This window comes from Dermacentor variabilis, chromosome 6 (assembly GCF_050947875.1).
Source record: "Dermacentor variabilis isolate Ectoservices chromosome 6, ASM5094787v1, whole genome shotgun sequence".
In the NCBI taxonomy this organism is placed as follows: Eukaryota; Metazoa; Arthropoda; class Arachnida; order Ixodida; family Ixodidae; genus Dermacentor; species Dermacentor variabilis.
The window spans coordinates 7,101,819-7,125,258 of NC_134573.1; the positions used below are offsets into that span (position 1 = coordinate 7,101,819).

Consider the following 23,440-nt stretch of genomic DNA (forward strand, 5'->3'; position numbering starts at 1 on the left):
CGTAAAAACGTCTGTCTTCCTCGCGTAGCTGCGCTCGGCGACGGGTCTACCCCGCACCTCCACCAGATGTCACGTGGTGGTGACGTTAAGAGCACAGTAGCAATACTGTGAAACGCAAAAACTAGATTTTATTGGGCGAACCTGTGCCCACAAAAACAGGCTACACTTGTAGCACAACGAAAAGCGGCGAACACAGTCGGCGATCGTCGAAAATCTGATCAACGGGTCAAGCGCGTCGGCTTTTATAGATCAGTCGTCGAATGTTCCAGATTAACCAGTGGGACCCGCGTGTCCTCCACAAAGTTCTACACTATTCGCGTCGCGCGTGCATGCAATCAGATTACACAAGTTGCAGTGCAAGGCAGTGGACGGAACCGTCGATAACATTCCAGAAAACTTCTTTTACATGCAGGCGCATCCTGCGCTGCGCGATAACATTTGTTAGGCGGCCAAACGTGGTCGCCCGATAAAGATAAGTACACGCGTCAATATAATGACGTGGATGAAACAACGTCCTTCAGCTCGTTATAATAATAGATTTTTATGAAAAAAGGTTAAGGCGAGATGACTTTCGAAGCAAGAAAAAAGTCAGGCAAGTTTAGGGTTTTCTTCATAGATGTGGCACTGGAATGACGTGAATAATTTGATAAGATGAAACGTGCTTTGCGATTCTGCATGGCTTCAAGAGTTTGAGTGAGTGTAGTCTGAGTAGGATCCCATATGGCGCATGTGTACTCTAATTTAGAACGTACCAAGGTTTTGTAAAGTATTAACTTCAGGGAAAATAGAAGTGAGGCGTGCAGACAGGACATAAGAGTAGAGAAGTGGACAACACGCCTCACTTCTATTTTGCATAATGAATCCTTACCAACTAGCTCAGCTTTCTGTCGTTCTAAACTTCAGGGACAATGGGGCTCAAAAAAAGTTTCGATGCAGATAACCAAGCATGCGATTGGCTTTGTTCTTTACATATTTGACATGCGTATTCTATGAAAAGATTAGAAGAAATATGAACACCAAGGTATTTATAGCTGTCAACAGATGGTAATGGAATATTATTGAGGCAGTAAGTACGCGGACAATGATTATTGCTGTGGCAAGAAACTTGCATACTTTTACATTTAGTTGTATTATATGTCATGAGCCATTGACTGCACCATTCAAATACCCTATCTAGATCACGTCGCAGGTTGAGATAATCAACATGGTTAGTAAATATCTGGTAAACCACGCAGTCATCTGCAAACAATCGGACAGTTGAGGAAGAAAGGCAGGTAAAAAGATCATTAATATAAATCAAGAAGAGCAGATGGCCCAAAACAAACCCTTGTGGGACAGCTGATGTTACGGCAGAATTAGGTGAAGAGAAGTTGTTAGCCGTCACATACTGACTACGGTTAAAAAGAAATTCCTTAATACAAGTACATTGGGGTGTATGTTGATTAAGCTTGAAGATAAGTAGATCGTGTGAGAGAGTCAAATGCTTTAGCAAAATCTAAATATATATGCAATCAGTGTCAAAGTCATGATCCGCGTTAATAAACAAGTCGTTAGTTAAACATAATAATTGTGTTTCGCACGAAAGAGCTTTACGGAATCCATGCTGATAAATGCTGAAGTAGGAATTGGACTCAAGGAATTCAATGAGGTGCGAGTATATTTCATGCTCTAGGATTTTTACTGGAATGGATGTTAATGATATGGGGCGGTAATTATTGGGGGAATTTACATGACCAGATTTATGCACAGGGACCACCTTCCCTATCTTCCAATTGGAGGGCAGTGTAGACATCTGTATTGACTCTTGAAAAAGCTTTGACAATATCAGTGAAGAATAAACTTGTGTACACTTCAGCATTTTTGATGAAATACAATCTGGACCGGCCAACGAAGACACTTTTAAGTTGACACAGCCTTTCGACGCCAACTGCATCAGTAGCGATAGAATCTATTGGTGAGAAGTTGGTTTTTGGTATATGCAAAAATACTGTGGGGATGCTCTTATGAAAATGAGTATCAAACACATTGTTCAGAATGTTGCAGCATTCGTTTTGAACTACTGGAACATTAGATAGGAGTAACTGAATGTGTGTCCTTTTTAGTACCGTTAATAATGCTCCAAAATTTACCGGGATTAGAATGAAGTAGCAAAGGAAGAGTTTTATCAAAGAATCCCTTCTTGGCTTTTGCAAGTGTAGTACAGAATTCTGTTAAATTTTTGATAGCAAGACCAGTGATCTATTCTGGCTGTGAATTTTGCGCTTCTAAACATCTGCTTCTTTTTGTTGCGCATTCACTTTAATGTGTTATTAAACCATGGAGAGCGATTACTTGATGAAACTTTCCTTTTAGGTACAAGACGATCAATAAGAGACAAGAGTTTGTTTTTATAAAGCAACCAGTTGTCCTCAACCGATCGCTGCTCAAAACTGGCAAAATACCGATCAGCAAACACCTGAAATTCCCTATTCATTCCAGTTACATCTGCTTTACCGTAGTCTTGGATGACCCTAGTTTTTTTCTTGTTAGAAATCTTTGCCCGTAGAGTGAAGTGAATTATGGAGTGATCGCTAATTCCCGATGAATGAGTTAAGCAGGTAGCTAGGTTTGGTGTAGTGGTAAGTATTAAGTCTAGAATATTAGCGGAAGTGGGAGTTATGCGAGTGGAAAGGTGAACGAGCTGAGTTAAGTTGAAGTCGTGACAAAAAGTTAAAAATTCTTTGCTTTCAGCTGACTTGTATATTAAGGAAACCGAGTCTCGTTCCCATCTGATGTCAGGAAAATTGAAGTTGCCAAGTAAGAAGAGGGGCGATTTTGGGTATCTGTCTGACGAACAGCTGATTGACAACATCGTGCAGTTCATTACAGAAGGACAACGATGCAGTTGCCCGATAACAGACACAAAAAATTATTTCACGAGAATCAATGAGCACGCGCACACACACACAAGCTCAAGCGAGGATACAATTGGAATCGCATGGGAAGCAAGACTATCGGCAACCGCCAACAGAACACCACCACCAGACCGGTAATCACGATCACATCGATAAACTTTGCAGCACTTTTCACAGTCCAAAATTTCTTAATTTTTAACTTTTGCAGAAAGCCAAGTCTCAGTCAGACCAACAATATCAGCAAAGCAAGAATCAATAGCGACAGACAATTCCACGCGTTTATTCAGAATACTCCGTATATTGGAAAGAAAAATAGAGGCGTCTTTTGGCCAGGATCTGGGCGGACACAGCTATGATGCACTGGAAGTGCCGGCACGTGCAGTTACAGTGTCAACGCTATCGTGTGCATCTACTGATCGTGCTGAAGCGATTTCGCATACGCTGTCACTTACTTAGCAGTAAACGTACATGTTTTTATCCATGATCAGTTTATTCATGTAAAGTGAGTGCGGCTTCCCGCCTACCTTTTCAAATTCTGTTTGTTTCCTCCTTGAGTTTCGCGTAGCTCTGCAATAATCTTCGCTAGCTGATACATCAGTCCCCTTGAGCTTATATTTCTTTCTTCAGACTGCTTCCCCTACTTTAGACAACGAAAACTTGATGATAATTGGTCAAGTTTTTTTATCGGTGTAGGATCCTAACCCTTGAGAAAATTCTGAGTCTGAAATTTGCATTTTAAGGCGACGAGACAAAACATCTTGAACATGGCCTTCTGATTGGGCCCTTGTCTCAGTCGGGCAGTCCGATATTCCAAAGAACAATAGGTTATCTCGTCTCGACCTGTCTTCAAGATCGTCCAGTCGAGAATTGAGTGCCTGGCCTTCCATTCTGACAGCTTCGGTGATTAGACATGGTGCATCATTAAGAGCTGCAGAACCGTCGAATGATTCGACAAAGGATTCAACCGCGGATAATCTTACTGTTAGGTTAGTGACGGTCTGTACTAAGACTTCCTGCTTTGTCTTTAGGTCATAGAGCGCTTCTATGAGTTCAACGTGACCGTAGTTCACGTTCTCAAAAAGTTTAGTGATAGCATCAAGTATTTCTTTGTTAGTAGGACCATGGTTTAGTTCAACGTCACTGCAACACATTAAGAGCTTTGTAACAAATACGCATTCACACAAGCACTGAAAGAGCACACTTGGGCATGGTAGAAGCAGCAGGCAGACGTTGCTAGTCCACTTACAATAGAGCGAGGGGGTTTTACTAACCTGCGCAAAAAGCAAGATCGGGTTTTTAAGCGACTGCATGGCTGCCGCTCCACCGTGCCCACTGAAGGGGCATAGGATTTCCAGTGCTCTTATATCCTCCTGTGTCGCTGCAGTCGCCAGCAGTGTTGTCGACCTGCTGACCATGGAAGGGATGTCCCCATTAAAGCAGGACTGATGACATGAAGACGCATTATTGAAGATTGGGGCCGTCAGCAACGCTGGTGATGGACAGCCGGTAGTTGTTGGATCTGCAGGTTGTAGCCACATGTGCCAGACCGAGCGATAAACTGCACAAGAAGCAAGATACGTATAAATAATAAATACATATCATTGTTGCTGTGTGAATACAGGGGGCAGAATGCCTGTTAACAGCGTCGCTACAGAACAAAGCCTGTGAATCTTTCATGAATAGTTGACATCTTGTGCAATCAGTTTTTACTGTATTTCACCAAATTTTTGTATTTTTGGGCTATGGCTGTCGTACTGTTCAAATTTTAAGATTGGCAGAATCTTCATATACTGCTTCAAAAAGCGTGAGTCGCATGAGGATTCGCTTAACCAAAAGATCATAATTTTCGCACAGCTGGAGCTGCACTTATCAAAACCCTATATATATACAAAGACTATTGTGCCCACTTGTCAGTTTCTTCTTTTCTTTTTTCCCGGGCGGAGCAATATATGAACGTGATTGTGACTACAAACAAGCATTTTTATAAAGGATATGTTGTGGTCATTCTTAAACTGTGCAAAAGAAAATGAAAACCAGGTGCTGTAAATGTCGATTGTTGATTCCTTTGAGGAGGACGATGAAGAGTGTGTTTGCCAACACGAAGCAGGGCCGCGTGCTTTGCAGCATTGCACGCAGTGTAGGTGCTGCAGAGAGGATAGACGCCTTCAGTTTGGTATGTTGAAAAGTGGTGCTTTGAAAGCACACTTCACAGAATCCAACGGCAAGGCAGAAGTTCTTGCCATCTATAGGAGTGCTTGTCACCTGAAGCAGCTGCTGTAGGAATGCAAGTCTCCTTAACGACGCAGTGACCTTAAAGGGGAAATGTTGATCCAAGTAAAATTGCAAAGGTTCACGCATCATTTGCTCAACAATTGTGTATAAAATCAGAATGTACTTTTTGCCATGTGTGATATCGCATGTTCAAACATATTTTTTACCAGCTGTCTCTTCTGTGAGCATTGTTGCAAAGCATTATGTAGAGAGTTTACGGTCGCAAGCATTCATTTTGTACAGGTTTCACTATCACTTTAATCTGCTGACCGTGCTCCTGAACCTGTTGACTGACCATTCTGCTATAAAATTTGCTTTTTAAGCTTATTTTGATCTATGCTATGATTTCCCTCATTCTAAAGGCATGACATGTTTTGGGCGTAATAGAAAGGCAGAAGGATATTGCACTGCGAATGTGGTCATAATTAATGCAGAAGTGCTTTGTGTTGTAGGGTAAGTATGTTTACTTGAAATTTATCTTGGTTCCGTTCTATCTGCAGCATCTTCCGGGAGCTGTTTATTGCTGTTTTCTTCTTCGGAAGAAAAGCAGACATTCATGCTTGATTTGGAAGAAGCTAGTCATGTTAGTAAATCTGGCCACTAGTGTTATCAGACACCAAATGTGGTGACATTTTTGGATTAAAAAATGCTTGTTTCCTGCGCTTCTCTTGGAGAACGCCAGCATTAATGATTTATTTCATCAAATGTTCTTCTGTTGACATGAGCACCAGAAATTCATCATTGCTTCCTGCTCATTTATTGTTACACAATGATTGACTATGGTTAATCAAATGCTATACATTTACACATTTAATTTCTGCATCTTTGACGTAAATGCAACTGTCGCATGTGCATCCATGCGGACACACAGGGCGATCATCCCGAAGAGCCAGTTGGGGTTGGCGCGTGTGATTGTGGCTGTACGCTTAGAGCTTTGGGGGACAGAGTTTCAATACCACTAGCGTGCATGCAATGACGTGTCCACTTTTCGGCAAGACAGCATGCAGTGGCATATAGCAGCCACGGTCTGGAAGGGTTCGCAGAGAAAGGGAAGTGCAAGGGAAGTGCAAGGGTTCGCAGAGAAAGCCTAACTTTGAAATTTTTGTGAGTGTTAACTAGTGTAACAATAGTTAACTTGCAGTTGGTTGCCAGTTGACATGTTAACGTGTTTTAGTAGAGAAAACCATGTAAAAATGTTTGGCTGAGTTGAAGCCTGAAAGAGCACTCTGGTTGTTTCTGCTGCTATACTTCCTGAATTGAGAAGAACTAGCTGCACACATGTTGACCTCTCGTGCCTGCTATCACCATAGGTCAACAATTTGTGCACACTCACTCGCATGTCTCACAATGCACTTGCTCATAAGTCGTGTTCACTCACACTACCGCTCACTCACCTTCACTTCTTCTGCACTCTTTGGGCTGACCTGTGGCTATCATAAGATCAGTGATGACTGTGACACAGGCACAGTGGAAACTGTGCACTGATCCAACAAATACTGTCTCCTAAGACGCCACTTGGTGAACTGCTGTACTATTGGCAAACAACTGTGACACCCTTGGTTCAAGGGACACTAAAGGGAAAAATGATCTGAGCTGTCTTTAACCTTCCACGATATGAAAACAGCCACTGTTACTGTGAGACGACGTTTGGTAAGCCATAAAAGGCGCAAAAATGAAAGTTAAGTGGTGACACAGTCTTGAACTTCCTGCACCAGCCAACCATGATGTCATTGTTTTTGATGCTGTTTCCTTGCGCCTAGCGGAACTTCTATCAGTAAAAATTACTTGCATTGTATTCTAAAATAGCCAAAGATGAAACCTAGAAAGTTTCAAAAGCTTTAGCAGAACGACAACAGCCGAAACATGAGAATATACTTTGTCATCCGTGACGTCGCACTGACATGCTGGCATGAAGTTAGCGTGAAATTGAAAAATGAAACCTTGCCTAAAATTTTTTCTGCCAGTAATAAACCTGTTACCACGAAGTCAATGTAGCTGAAGTTCATCAAGGATACTCTAGCAATCTGAACTGATTCGTTATCTTTAGTGTTCCTTTACATTATCCCTGGTTAGAAGAAGCAGGTGTGCAAAATATGGCACAAGAGAATGACACATGCTCCCTGCCTTGTGACAGACTGCTGCTGCAGTGTTGTCAAAGAGTCTATCATAAGTTCAGGAACCAGTTTTCATTGACAAGTGTGCGCCTGCAGGGGCTTATCCTGGAAATGTCCACATATTTAAAGTTTATGCTAGTGAGAGAGAAACACAGGATGTTTATACACAAATCAAGAACTCGTATTGATTCTGTGGTGGCCCCTCTCCTTAAGAAAGAAAGAAAGGCAGATACTTAAGCAAGGTTGATTGGGGTTCATACTGCTCCGTTGATAATCATGTCCTCGAGATCCTTCACCAGGTAGACGATTACTTTGCTTTCGGTTGCAAGTGTTACAGGTGCACTCACTAATTGCGTAATCGCAACAGCACCCATTTTCAGTACTGTCAAAAATCATCCAAGCTTTTGCTGAACTTCTCCTCAAAGCATCCTTGAGTTTAATAAACAGAATAGCCATGCTGTGCCTCAATTCCTAAGTAGGACACTGTCAGCTTAAGTAGGCAGTTAATGAGTTTATTAGTAGAAGCAGAGGTGGTACTCTCAGAACAGTCACTTTCAAGCATACAACCGCTTTTGTGACATTTCGCATGACTTGGCACTGGATGTGTACATAAACAGTACCGTTGGGTTGCTATATAAAGTTGAAAGAGAAACACAAGGTCTACGTTCACATCAAATTTTGCTTCCTTCAGCTATTAAATGTATTAAATATGAGTAAGCAATAATGTAATATGTACTAAGGACAAAGATTTCATATGATATCGTTTAAAGAAATATTTACTTGTGCAGTTACTATGTGGAAATCATTGTTTTAAGCCAAACCATGTTTGAGACAACCCTTGCAGACTCTCATCCCTACATTTTTGTGGCAGCACAGCAACTGTTTTCTTCTAAGTAATGTTGTAAGAAATGTTGGAAAGGATACACACTGACTTTTTCAGAATTTTTTATTTGTCAATCCTTGGATGAGCACATTTAAGTACAGACACACAAATACCAGGGTGTCTACTAATTGGGAAAATCAGGAATTCTCAAGGATGTTGAATAGTTTGGAAATACTCAGGGAATTTGTGCTTCTATCAGGGAAAATGAGCAGCAATTTTGTTGAAAGGGAACGAAAGTTGCGCTAGTGCTGGCTCGAGTAACAGAGAAAAATCGTAATGAATCCTATTTGACACCTTGTTGTCTGCTGGAGGAGTTGCCAGTGTGCTGTCAACGACCAACTTTCTGGACGCCTGGTATTTCGGACGGCTTCGCGGCGGTGCCACATCCCCCGATAGTCAATGTATAAGAAGGTCAGGAGTTTCGGACGTGAGAACCCTTCGCCGTCCGAGTTTTTGGACATTTTGCCGTGACCGCCAGTCTGAAAAAGCATTAATCAAAGCCACCACTATCGCCAACATTTTGATTACCTTGCCGCCTCGAACCGGCGCTCTTGCACGCAGATCTGCTGGCAGCTGTACCCACCACCGCGGCAACACTAGGCCTAGCTGCTTTGACATTCGCTATTTAGCTTCTTGCCTTTCTGTGCCGTGTTTTTCATTGAAAGAATTCGCCGCTATCAGCAACAGCACTTACTCCGCCTTTGTGGTCCTCGCAATTTGTTTCGAAACTTGGAAAGCACAGTGCATTGCATAATGTTGATTCCCGAAAGTCAGCTTCGCATCAATACAGCTATGTTATGTGGTGAAGCATAAGCATGGTAAGGGGCCAATTGTCATGAAACATAGTAAGTATTCCTTAATGCATTCCTTAAAGGAGGCCCCTCGCCAGGTCTGGCCATTTTGAGCTGACAAGCGCAGAGCATACAATGCGTGCTAGCAATTGTGTTTGCAAAGAATTACTTTGATGTGTGCTGCAGAAGGGTCTGAAATATCAACACGAATGCCGTTTTCCCTTTTTCTTGCGGCGACCGTGCTCCAAGCCGGATGGTGACGTATTCGGGTCCCTGCGCCTACCTACTTGTGTCCGCAGTGTGACATTGCTCGTAGTGACACACGACTTCGAGAATCATTCAAGGCAACATCTGTTGTTTGTTTGATCTGTTGCTTGAACTGACGAATTTAAGTTTAGAGAAATAATAGAACACACAAGCGGAATGTCTGCGTGTTCTTTGTTTTCCTTTGCACCGAAGCAAGAGAGATGTACTTCCACATCGTCTGCTTGTTCCTACGGTCGTGCAGTCACATGTGCAGGTACCGAAACTATGCCATTTTCAACCCTGTTCCAGTGCGTGATCATGCCCTGTGATCCGCTTGTTCTGCCTCAGTATTCGTGCAGCACTGAATTATACCGCTGATCATGTGTCCTTGTGCACAGCACACAAAATTGTGTGCTGCGCGAAACCAGACAATCGCAACAGCTCGTGCGCAACGCCATAAGCAAAAGTGCGCAGCGCCTCAAAAAACGACAAAAAAAAAGAAAGTGAAGGCAAGGCCTATGACGTATACCAATCCTCGAGGATTGGTATGGAAGAACGCAGGGAAGGAATTTCGCTTGTGGAGGCTAGATTGGGCGAGTGGAGAGTCTCGCTATGCAGTGGAGCTCACCTCCTGAAATCATGGGTTCGCGGCACTGAAATATTTCTATTTCTGCTATTAATGAGCAGATTTGAAAAATTGAAAAATTTTTGTCGCAGACCACTCTCTAGAGGACACATAACCTCCAGCGTATTACCAAAATTTGCTGTGGGGCCTGGTGAGGGGCCCTTTAAAGTCATCATCATCATCAGCCTGGTTACGCCCACTGCAGGGCGAAGGCCTCTCCCGTATTTATTCAACTACCCCAGTCATGTACTAATTGTGGCCATGCTGTCCCTGCAAACTTCTTAATCTCATCTGCCCACCTAACTTTCAGCCGCCCCCTGCTACGCTTCCCTTCCCTTGGAATGTATGTATTCCTTATGAATGTATTCCATGTGTATTATGTGCACCCACCATCTGTCACAGTATGAGCATCGATATGCCTACTTAGTTTACTGGAAGGCCTTCCAAGCTTTTTCGGATGTGCCTGCGGCGATTTGAGCCCTTAAAGGGCCCCTCACCAGGTCTGGCCATTTTGAGCTTACAAGCGCCGTGCATACTAGGCTTACTAATGATCGTGTATGATTGTGTCTGTTAAGTATGACATCGCTACGTCCCGCAGAAAGCTGAAATTTCAAACCAAATGCCCTCTGCCCTTCTCCTCGCGGGCACCGTGCTTCCATTCGGAAAGCACAGGTACACCTACGTACACACATGAGCAAAAGTATACAGACTACAGGGTCTCCGAACAAACTAAATTTCTTTGCAATTAGCATGCATAAACTGAAATTGACGAGTATACTGGAGAGTTCCCAATACTAAGTTCACACTGCAGTCCTCAGTTTCAAGTTGCATTCACAGGCTGAAGAAGAAATCTGCTTTATCGCGCAAATTCCTGCACGACGTCCATTTACTTTTGCTCACGGGTGCACGCTGCACTGTTGTGACGTCGCTCTTAGTGACATGTGACTTTGAGGATTATTCAAGGCAACATGTGTTATTTGTGTAATCTGTTGCTTCAGTAGACGAAGAGAAATAATAAAACGCAAACCGAATGTCTGTGGGTTCTTGTTTTACTTGAGGATAGCAATAGGGGCTTGTTGGTACGGCATATCATATTTTGTTATAGCGCAAGCTTGACACGGACAACAGAAGGCACATCTGACACACACAGTGCTGTGTGTGTCAGATGTGCCTTCTGTTGTCCATGTCAAGCTTGCGCTATAACAAAATAAGACTTGTTTTATTTTGCACTGCTGCAAGAGAGATGTACTTTCGTTTTGTCTGCATGTTCCCACATCATGTGTGCAGACAACGAAAGTATGTCATTTTCTACAATGTTTGAGCATGCGATCATGCTCTATGATCTACTTGTGTCTTCCTCAGTATATGTGTAGCACTGGCTTCGCTAATCAGGCGTTCTTGTGCACAGCACGCAAAATCGTGTGCTGCACAAAACGAGACAAATGCAACAGCTCACACGCAACGCCATCAGAAGTGCACCACACACCAAAAAAAGCAAGGGAAAAATATGAAGGTGGGCCCGTGATGTATGCATCATGCGATCCTCGAGCTCCAGTACGGGAGAACGCAGGGAAAGAGTGGAAAGGAGTTTCTCTTGGCAGTGGCCCTTGCCTCCTGGAATTATGGGTTTTCGGCACTGAAATATTTCTATCTCGGCTTTTCATGGACCAATTTGAAAAATTCTTGCAGCACCTCCCTAGAGGGCACGTAACAACTTCCAAAGTATAACCAAAATTTGCTATGTGGCCTGGTGAGGGGCCCTTTAAGGGCAGCAAAAGACATGCATTAATTTTTTTGAACTGCCCGATTTTTCGGACGTTTACTGTACAACTAACCAAGAGGATGCTTCAAATGGTCCTTGGGGCGAATGCGCGGTGGAAGGAGGACGGGAACAGAAACGACCTATGCATTGAGGAAAGAACGGGAAAGGAAGTGTGCCACGGCTTCTTTGAAGGAGCTTGAGCTCAAAAAACAGTGTTGGCTTACGCCGAGATGCCCCGTCCTTCTGTTTTCTTTTTGAATGAAATTTTCAATGAAAGTTTTGAATGTTCGCCCTATAAGATGAGAAGTTGCTGTGGTTGGTGTGATGTGGGCACGGCAAGCCCCACTGGCAGCAGCAACCCGGCTGTTTGCCTGGCTGCCACTGCAGTTAGATAAATCAGTCGGCCTTAATCCTTGCAGTCACGTGCTGGGCCCCTGCCGACACACGAAAATATTTGTTCGTCAGATGTTGGGAAGGGCTCAGCGTGTGTGCATGTACTTTTTTATTTTCTGGCAGCACCTTTCAAGCATACGATTGAGGGCTGCATTTTATCAACGTACATAGAGAAATTGGTGCACGCATTTCGTGGTGCAAAGCACTGAAGAAATGGCAGTGTTTTTTTTTCTGGGCATTTTATGGAAAGAACTCGTGTGAGTTTAGCGAATGTGAAGACGATCTTATCTTAGTGCTGACGATCTCTGGCCCACTTTTGGACAACCGCCAAATATTCTTGGACGAGAGTCCAGAAGGAGAAAGTGACAATGAGGACCCTAGTTAGTTGTTTCTGTACTGATCAACGACAGTGTGACGGCAGCTGAAAAACTGTGCACCATACAAGAGCCTTGGGAATACAGGAAGTTTTGCCAAATACTGCGCATTTGTTTTCACAGTGCGCTTTCTGCTGCCTGTTGTTCCCGAGCATAATGAGTTCAAAAGGGGGTCAGTGACCTTGGCCAAGTGGCTCAGATTGGTGGCCTCCTCCTCGCAGGATAATCCATGAGTCTGGCTACACGGCGGACGAGTGCAAGCTCTACCGGCCCGTAGTCCACAGCAACACCATCCAGAGCCTGCTGGCCATCATCCGCGCCATGGGGCAGCTCAAGATCGACTTCAAGGACCCCAGTCGAGCGGTGAGCAAACACTAGCTCACAACGACTGTTTGTCTTGGTCAAAGAAACCTAATCGGGGTTAGCATTTGTGGGTCCCTTGCAGGCTGCTAAATGAGACTTCAATAAATAGAAAAGGACCCACAGTGCCCATAGCAGAGTTTATTGTTATTATTTTTAAATAAGTTGTGTTGACTACATAATAAGTGTGTTCTTGAGTTGCACCTTTACAATTTGTGGAGATCCCTGATCCCGCAGGGCTCAACCTGATTAGGTGTACGGCAAAATACCTCAAAATCAACAAATGCTCATTCCATGGAGAACTCACCGGAGGCAGGAAAATACGGGGAGTGCAAATGGCTACTCCACTGTGTTAGTTTTGCAGCTTGTGTACGCTGTGAATAATATGCATCTGGGAAATTGCTTCTTTTTTTTTATTAAAATGTGGCAAATGTGCTGCGAGATTTTAACAAGTCGAGGAAAGAGTAGATTTTTAAATGATATGGAAGTATGGAAAATAAGAATACCTGGTAAAATAAAGGTTTTGTAAGACAGAAGTTCATTAAAGGGCCTCTCACCAGGTTTGGCCATCTTGAGCTGACAAGCTCCGTGCATGCAATGCACGCTAACGGTCGTGTCTGATAAGTATTGCATCGCTGCGCGCTGTAGAAAGAGCCTAAATTTCAAACCGAACGCCCTTTGCCCTTATCCTTGTGGCCGCCCACGCCTGCGCTCCCAGCCGGAGAGTCAGTACATATCGCACAAGTGCGCCTACGTACATGGCAGTGCTGTGACGCTGCTCATAGTGGTGAATGATGTCGAGAATTATTCAAGGCAACACCTGTTATTTGCGTAATCAGTTGCTTCAATAGACAATAAAAGTTTAGAGAAATAATAAAACACACAAGCCAAATGTCTCCGTACATTTGTTTTACTTCGCACCACAGCGCAAGAGATGTAGTTCCATTTTCTCTGCTTGTTCCTTGTGCGTGCGTGCAGACAACGAAACTGTCATTTTTTACTGTGTTCCAGTGCATCATTTGAAAATACGATATGTAGTTGGGAAAAAGAGCAAGGAGTGCAAAATGGCCTGTCCAAATTTGAACGCTGAACAAATAACAAATGTAGTCACTAGAGTCCAGGAAGAACTTGGCAAATGACCAAGAGTGAGAATACATTAAGCTTCTCAGTGTAATAACGACAGAAATATGGAAAGAGAAACAACATGTTTGTTGGAAAGAAAAAAGCGCGAAAAGCAGGTGGAACAGGGAGATACGAGAAGCAATCGCCGAACGACAGAAAGCATCCCAAGAGCACAGGCAGGCAAGTTGCTGCAGAATGAAGTAGCCAGTAAATGGAAAATATAGTGGGACAAAAGGTCTATGGTTCAAATACTGGTGCAAGCAAAGATAAAAGGTGAAAGTGAACGAATGTTGTCAGAAATACGCGAGAAAAAGAAGGCTGCACCTAGAATATTTTGGAACCACATAAAATTATTAGGCAGGAAGTCAACAATACAACAACATATCCTAGACGAAGATGGAAACAAACTGGAAGGGGAAGCGGCAATGAATTGCATCCGAAAAATAACAGCCGAATCTTTCCCAGGCAATGACGAGGCGGTACTTGAAGAAAAAAAGAGCATGAAAGAGACCCAGGTGGGAAAAGGAGCTGGTGCTGACAAATTTCAACTAGAAGAAAGCCGAAGAGAAAATTCCTAAGCACACAGCCACAGGGCTAGACGAGGTTCCTGTTAGGCTGAATAATGAACTGGGCCAAAAAGTAAGAAAGCTGTGGTGAAAGCAGTGGAAAAAACTTTAAAAGATAGACGAATGCCAGACAGTTGGCGACAAAGTAGAATTAATTTAATTTATAAAGGCAAGGGGGAGAAAGATAGAATTCACTTGTATAAACCGTTGACCATTACATCGGTATTATACAGGCTAGCAATGCAGGCAGTCGAATTGAAGCTGCAAGCATGGGCAGAGAATTATGGCATTTTGGGAGAACTTCAGAATGGCTTCAGAATAGGTAGGCGTTTGGATGATAACTTATTTGTCCTTACTCAGTGTATTGAAATATCAAAAGTAGAAAGCAGACCGCTATATGTGGCCTTTTTAGACATTACGGGAGCCTATGACAACATAGACCGCAACATATTGTGGATTACTCTGGAAGGGGAAGGCTTAGGTGACGATCGTCAACAGCTTTTGAGAGAGATTTACCTAGAAAATACCATTTGTAGTGAATGGAAAGGGATGAGTAGTGAGGAGAAAGTTAATATCAACAAGGGACTAGGCAGGTGTGCCCTTTATCCCCATTGCTGTTTATGATGTACATGGTGAGGATGGAGAGGGCGCTAGAACGAAGTAATATTGGGTTTAATCTCTCATACAAACAGGCGGGTACAGTAGTAGAGCAGCAGCTTCCAGGTTCATTTTATGGGGACGACATTGCATTGCTAGCTCACAAGCAAAGTGATTTGCAACGTCTGGCTAATATTTGTGGACAGGAAGGCAACAATTTAGGTTTGAAATTTAGTGTTAGAAAATCAGGTGTTATGGTATTCAATGAAAACAGTGGCAGTACAGGGCCAGGAAATGCCTCGGGTAAAAGAATATAAATACCTTGGTATATGGATAAATGAAGGCAATAGATATATGGAAACACAGGAAAAAAACTAACAGTGAAGGGGAAGAGAAATGGAGCCATAATGAAGCACAGAGCGTTATGGGGATACAATAGGTACGAGGTGCTATGGGGCATGTTGAAAGGTGTAATGGTTCCAGGACTTACTCTTGGAAATGCGGTTGTTTGCTTGAAATCAGGGGTACAATCAGGACTCGATGGGAACCAAAGTTCAGTGGGACGTCTCGCATTGGGTGCTCACGGGAAAACTACAAATGAAGCTGTGCAGGGTGATATGTGCTGGACTAGTTTTGAAGTGCGGGAAGCTCGCAGTAAAATTGATTATGAAGAACGATTGAGGAATATGGAAGAAAGTAAATGGCCTGTGAAAGTGTTGAGGTATCTTACACGAAAAAAATTGATTCCCAGTGGAGGAAAAGAACCAGGAAGGTTACCAGCAAGTATGCGGCCTGTAGGGCGGGCAACACAACAACAAGGAACGTCACGTGGAAAGTCGGAGAGGCTGAAATAATCTCATGGGTGGCGGCAATGGAGGAAAAAACTGAATCGGGAGAGAAACAATTTGTGATAACTCAAAGAGAAGCTCATTACTTTTCGAAGTGAGATCGGGATACCTTAGAACACGCACCTATAAGCGAGATATAAGAAGGAAGAAGCATGTGCTTGCTGCGGTAAAGCTTGGGAAACGATGGAGTATGTTTTATTAGAATGTGACGACGTCAGCCCAGCGGTCGATTTAGGCACCGGTGGTCTCTTTGAGGCCCTTGGGTTCAGCGAGAGCAGTGGAAAAGTAAACATGTCCACAATAGAGATTAGTAAGACACGATTGGAAGATTGATGGAAGAAAAGTAGGGAAACGACAAAAGATGGAGACGTACAAAAGTAAAGTTCGCAATAGGGGATCAGAAAATTTGGTTGTGGGAGTTCATAGGGCTTTTTTTTTTTTAATTGTTTAACCTAGGCAGTGTAATAGCAAGAGCTTGGTGGCGCAACCCACTGCCCCGTTCCAAAGGGGACTCTCATAACTTCCATTGATCGATCCATCGTATAACATAAGTCTTCTATGTGGCCAGGTGAGGGGCCCTTTAACTTGAGATTTGATTACAGTACGTTGAGAGCTAGCAGTAAGGTGTGTACATGTTCATATGCATACCGCTTTTTTCACCCCACTACAAATCCGTGTCAGTATTTTTTCCAAGTAGTGCCCACAACACTAGTTTGGTTTAATCATTACGGTGTGGAAGTCTTCCTCAAGAATTCCACTTGCTGGAGTGGCAGGCCTCCGTCCTTTGATTCCATCAGTGGCTCTAGCTACATTAAATTTTTGCTTGTGAAAATGCGCCTAGTAACAGCTCCAAAAAGTTGATTTCCTGCTTCAGAGTGAGGTTATAGCTGCTCCAAAAGGTGCTTCAAAATGGCTTAGGCCAATCACATTACGAAACAACATTAAAAAAAAAGTTTTTGCGTACTTGGCAGCTCTCCTGATTATTCTGTGGAGTTAACAAATTTGGGATTCTTTCCTGTTTGCAAATTTGAATTCCTGTTTGCAAAAAAGTTTGTTCTCCAAACCATCAGTTGGAAGTCTGGTGGTGAAAGGTTGCCAGAGGGGTTCTTGCTTAATGAATGTTTTGCAACCAAATTGCTGAAGCACTTGAAATTACAACTGCTATGCTGCTGAAAAAGTGACTGTGGTCTAAAAACAATGTGTTGCTTGTAAATCTCTGCTCTTCCGAGTTTGGTGCTGTTGCGTGCCTTGTATAAAGTTAAATCATCTTTAGTAAAAGGCATGTGTACAGTAGAATGTCAATTAACCATTACCTCAAGGTACTGGAGAAATAATTTCTACTGAACAGCACTTTTCTTTACTGAGAAAAATGTGTAGCAATGCTGCACTGTGGGCATGTCATCACCCTCTTAACACTTGTAAGCATAATGTAGTGAATGTAGTTGCACTCCACAAAGACTGCCTGAAAGTTCGAATAATTGGTAGCTTCGCCAGAACAGAGAGAGAGAGACTCGGCAAGTGCGTTGTGGCACGTGCATGCTATTACACATGCACGTGATCCAGTGCGTCTGTATTTCAAGCATCTTTATGCTGTCACTAGATTGGTCAGTGTGCACACCAAATCTGCATCCCCTGTCAACCTCAACTAATGCCAATCGTGTTCCAATAACGAAATCATAATCGGATTTCTTTGCAGCAGTCATTTTTCAAGTAGTTTCCTCGCTTTATCTGTGCTGCATCCAAGCCTGGAGTTCTGTGGAGCTTCTTGATGAATCTGAGTGTCTAAAATTCGTAACAGCAGCCAGAAAAGTCACCCAAGACAATGTCACTTTTTAACACGCAGAGGGAAATGCTTGATGTGCAGCCACACAGCAAACCGCTAATGCACCTTTGGCAGCTTAGTGGTTTGGCTTGCCTGTGTCGTGGTTGTTAAGTGATCAGCAACGATTAAGTTGACTAGGCTTGCTACTCTTGGCTTTGAGGAGGCGTTGGTGACTTATAAAGCAAGAATGTAGCTCTATTTGCTAAACTTGGTCACGCTCCAAGATGCCACAAATAATCGCGTATGCTTGAAATATTGATTAGTAACTGCAGATGCTGTGCATTAAAGGGGTAAATTATTTTGGGAACAAGTCTTTGCAACAGTTTTTCGGATGACTTTTTTCATAGAGGACAGGCATTGCAAGAGTTTCACGTTCTACTTCTCTGGACGAAAAAAATCCAGCAGAACCAGTCTTGCAATGGATGCCGACGTTAATGCAATTAGCATTGAAGCAGTGCAGCACCACACGCTGTGTGGCCCCCGCTGCAACACGTGGGCAGCCGAGCTCCTCTGCACGTGCTGCACCGCTTAGATACGCTGCCTTTGCGTGGCACGGGTTGGATTTCGCCAAGCATTGGAGACATTCACTGTTGTCACGGTGGAGAGGTCCACTGAGGCGTACACACATTCGGTGACTCAGGTTTGTCCAACAGTTGGTTTCGAACCCTGTCCCCTCGGCACAGCAATCTGATGTGACACTCGTTCAACCACGGACTGCCCAGTATTCCAGGTTGGCAAGAAAGTGGTTAGAGACAGACGGGCAGCCCCCGGAAAGTGCACCAAATACCCTGAGAATGCCAATCCCATTAGGACCTTTAGCACTTGCACTGCCAGTTCTGCTTCTTGAAGGGTAACAGCCTCATTGTTTCCATTTACAGGGGGCTGCAAAAGCCTTTGTTCCAGTTAACAAAAGATTTATTGCGTTAGAAAAGCTACTTAACCTAGCAATTAGAAGCTGATTTTCCGTCCAGGTGGCAATTTTGTTTGAGTGGCATTTGCCGAGATTGTACTGTAATTCTCAAGATGTGTGCTCGTGGTAAGCAAAAGATACACGTCCTATTCCTTCAGGCCACCCCCCCATCCTATTTCCATTCGTTGTGCTATAGTAGAATTTTAAAAATTTTATGGTTCACAGATTGGCATGTGTGATGTTGTGAGGGGATCACTGATGGAAGGATCGAGGCTCTATTACAGCAGCATTAAATTTGCATGCCCATTGTTAAAGGCTATGGCCTTTTTATTGGTTTCAAAGTTAAAGGGTTTGCTTTATAGGTCTCGCTTGGTTATTCTAGAGCTGCAAGTGGACGGCCGAGATGTTATGGCGCCTGGGCTGTGTAATCCTGCTGAAGCAAATGTGCTCTGCACTCGATGGAGGCCGTATGTGACAGTTCGCAAGAGTTTCGACATTGTGCTTACAAAATGAATGTTTTTTAATTGCGAAACCCATTCGAACAACTCTTTCAAGTGGTTGCTGTAGTTTCCCTAGATTTGTTCGAACGCTGGACGTTAGCAAGTGTAGCAGTAAAGTAACTTATCATTTGTAATGAATTTTGGGATGCCATATGGATTGCAGCAGCTGAATAGTAGTACGAGTAGTGCAACAAGGGACGGTAGTCCAGCAGTGTTTAACAGTACAAAGGTTGCGGGGACTCGCACGTGTCCCCTGATTTTGTCCTTGCATGGCTCTCGCGTCTCCTGTAATCCGGCTTCCCTGCATAGCTAAGCAGTATATTGCGAGATATGGTGCAAGTGTTGCGCTGCCAACGCCCACCTAACAGCAGCACGGGTGAGACCCCATGAGGTCACATAATCGTCATCGCGTTGATGGCAACATGAACAAGCATGCGCCGCAGAATTTTGTTCCTGTCACAAGTGCACTGAACACTTGAAAATTTGTGGCCAACACTGGACCAAGTGCGTTGTAGTGCTAAGAAAATTGATTTATCCATGCTGCATGAACTGTCCTTTATTTGCAACCTTAAAGTCTGAAGGTAAACAAGAAAGTTCCCCTGCCATCATTTATTGCTTTGTAAATGTATTAGTAAAGCTGGATCCCTCTGCATCCTGCTTGTTATTTTAATGTTTATTCCTCACCTGCACGAACACCTACCAAATGTAAAACATTTTGGTAGGTGCATTACGCCATGTTTGCGTATTTTAGGGTTCCGAACTGCCTATGTTTAATTCTCCAGACAGTCTTACTGATAATTTTAGCAGCATTGCAGCACAATTTAGCACAATTTAGCAACTTCCCTGTCTCTGTTAAGCGACATGCTTGAAAAAAAGCTGGCAACTGCCAAAGATGCCACCAATGCATAACCTTCATTACAGAAGCACATCCTTAAACAGATACTCTTTCAATCAGATAACTCATTACTAACTTACCTCATTATTACAGAGTGCCAGTGAAGGTACACAACCAATCAACCAAATCTGTTATCACCTAAGTAGCGTATATGTCACATTCCAGTCAAGTCAATCATCATTTCAGTTGCATATACATCACATAATCTAGCCGGGGGCAATGCATTCTTCTTGTTGGTGCCTGCTTTCATACTTAACGCGATCAGTCAATTTTATAAACTATTTGTACATAATAATTCAGTGGAACAGTATGCAAGCAAGGATATATATATATACATACATTGTCACTGTTGAGCCAGCAGATTAATTTCTTGCTGCACACTGTACATGTGTATAAATAATTTAAGCTTCGTCTGAATTCTGCGTTAAGTTCTAAAGATGAATTTTTTTTTTAACACTGAGGATGCCAGAAGTGCCCTCAAGACCAATATTTTTACTTTCTTGATGTATCATTACAGGTTAGCTGATCATTGTGCCAACTTGGCATTGTTTAGAGTGTTGGGTTAACTTAACATAATGTGCATATTTCACCTCAATATGTTTTGAAGAGAAAGAGGGAATTAGAAAATGTGCACCCTTGTCCTGACACACACTTATCACATGAAGGATGGAATGTGACTGAAAACACGACCAATATGTGTGGCTGCAGGATGATGCCCGCCAGTTCTTCACGGTGGCAGGAGCGACATCGTCGCAGGAGTGCGAGATTACAACCGAGCTGGCCTCTCTGATGAAGCGCCTCTGGCAGGACCCAGGGGTCCAGCACTGCTTTGCCCGCTCGCGCGAGTACCAGCTCAATGACTCGGCCTCATAGTGAGTGTGGCACTTCTTTCCTCTCTCATGCAGGGTAAAGCCCCTGCTTACACATTTCCGCCGACCAGGTTAAGTACCGCCAACCTGCCCTCCTCCTCCACGCCCTCTCCCACTCGCCCCCTTAGCTTCCGGCGCCAAGCGGAACTTACGTAGCTGCAGCTCCCTGTTCGGAGTGGAAGTAACGCTTTGTTCTTTAGCGTTGTTTACTTTTGCGTCGCTGAAAGGCTTTAATTGCACGAGCTGCGGTTGAAACTGTGAATGCGATTCCATCCAAGAACCACCGCCTACTGTAACCAGCGATCTGCTCGTGTTCACTGCTTCGCGTCAACCTGCGACGGTTTGTGGCACGAGCGACAACATACAGAGGAATGTAGTGCCTAGGCGCTTGGAGACCACTGCCATTTTTCGTGCATTTGGAAAACAGCGACCGCGAACTACTACTTCAGCGGAATACACAGCTTGTCCCCTTTGCATTCTTCTTATGGTGACTGCCACAGCTCTGCTAAGCACGCGCGGGCGTCTCACCATCGTCCAACAGCAGTCAACGCAGAAATTCCCGCAGCGCAACTCCAGGAAGCGGAAACACCGGAACCGGAAATGCCGGAACCGGAAATACCGGAACTGGATTTGGTGTGAGGGAAAAAGGCGGCGCACAACAAAGGTTGTCGCTACTTAAGAAAGCGGCGGTGGCGCGTGGATGTAGGCGCTTTAATGCAGGGTAGCCTTACTTTGCTCTCTCCTAGTGCTAGTTGATATTGTAACGATGTTGAGGAACACAGGTTAACAAAACGATATTTATTAAGGGCGAACCTGTGCCCACAACTAGAAATCCCTGGCAGTTGCATTCTAAAACTGGCCTCGAGTCTTCTTTCTTCTCGCGTGATACCTCGTGCGCGTGGCGCATGCGAGCCGGGTCCAACCGGCTACCCGTGCCACGAAGATCACTGCCTGTTGTTGCTGAACAACACCACGGTGCGGCGTGCACAGTGTCCAATACGTAGGGCACACAAGTTGTTGCAGCATTATCCCCCTCCTTACCTCATTGGCCTGATGCGTGAACAGGAAATAGGGGTTCCTGTTGGCTCTCACTTTTTTTTGTGCTTTTTTTTTCATGACCTCTCGTGGTAGGGCTTCATGCAGACAACATGTGCAGCTTCCGTGGAGTTGTGCCGTCTTGAGCTCTCATGTACTTCGCAAGTGATGTTGCTTCTACAGCGAAGTATTTTGCAAGGGCCGAAGTATTGGCAGAGAAACTTTTCAGTCAGTCCACGGCGTCGCACCGGGGTCTATACCCACACCTTGTCACCGGGCTGATAATGAGCTTCACTACATCGCTGGTTGTACCAGCTGGAGTCGATGCATTGTTGGTGGCGTATTCGGTACCTTGTCATCTGTCGTGCCTTTTCGGCTCTTTGCAAGAAATCATCTAGGTAAGATGAGTTATTGTTAACGGCAACACAGCATCCGAAGTTGTGGTTACTGCTCGGCCGAATATAAGTTCAAACGGGGACTTGTGTTGTTTCTTAAACGGCCATATTATATGTGAAGGTGATGTGTGGAAAAATTTCGTCCCACAGCCTATGCTGAACATCGACTTACATTGAAAGCACGTCAGCCAGTGTTCTGTTGAGGTGTTCAGTTAAGGGGAGACGTGGGTTCCAAAACCAACTTTGTTAATTTTAGTCTGAACTGGATGATAGTTAATAGCATTCAGTATTTTTCTGCTGATTGCAAATATCTAATTAGATTTTGTACATCTGCATTAGAACAAATGATGCAAAGTTTTTAAAGGGACCCTGAAATGATTTCGACGATTTCCTACAAACGTACTGAGTCGTTAGACAAGGTCCTTCTGATCATTAATTGACACATCTAAGTGCTCCACGTAAAGTGCGTAATTTATTAGAAGGTTTTAAAAATTCACATCACTGCCGATCGCAGCACACTGCTCGTCGGAATTTTAAGCCGCCCCTACCCATATGGCAGAAATCACCCATATGACGTCAGTGGGGTGAGCTATCCGATTGGCTGACCAGAGCACGTGATCGATAATTTTTCCAACTTTATGGTAAACAAATGATCTTCATAATAGTTGTAATGTTCATTTGTTTTTATAAAAAGAAAGTAACATAAAGAGAATGCACAAGAACAATTTTTCAGTACAATTAAGCACTTCCGGCACACAACAAGTGTCGTCTGCTTGTGTTACAACGTACTCCATTTTGACTAGAGCTCCGCGGTCAGAGTCGGTCTCAGTCCTTTCGCGAGCACTATGATTCGACTTTGTTGCCTTGTGGACTGCAAAGGTAGCGACTGGCAATATGTCAAGCTGCGACATTGTGTCCCTCTGCAAGCCAGTAGACAAGTGGACTGGCTGCAGCGCATTGGACCGCCGCTATCCGATGGGCGCCAGGATTTGCGCGATTGCAGCCGTCACTAATGCAATAGCGTTTCGCGAGTCCGGTATTAGGGTAACCGCAAGCGCAAGGGCACAGGGCCTGGCCGTGTCCCCTTGCCTGTCGTTTCAGGGGATGAACAGAAGCGCAAATGTAAATGGTCTGCACGGTGCAGCCACCTGGTGGCATAGAGCTGAAC

General features: G+C 43.9%; 1 protein-coding gene across 5 annotated transcripts in view; it reads left to right on the forward strand.

The window, feature by feature from the left end:
* The window catches only part of LOC142584596 (guanine nucleotide-binding protein G(i) subunit alpha-like), a 147,740-nt gene that overhangs the window by 31,450 nt on the left and 92,850 nt on the right, over positions 1–23,440 (forward strand). For all 5 annotated transcript variants that reach the window (XM_075694716.1, XM_075694715.1, XM_075694717.1 and 2 more), the window contains exons 3-4: positions 12,575–12,716; positions 20,682–20,845. In XM_075694716.1, the coding sequence (XP_075550831.1) occupies positions 12,575–12,716; positions 20,682–20,845 (306 nt within the window). The remainder of the gene's footprint in view (positions 1–12,574; positions 12,717–20,681; positions 20,846–23,440) is intronic.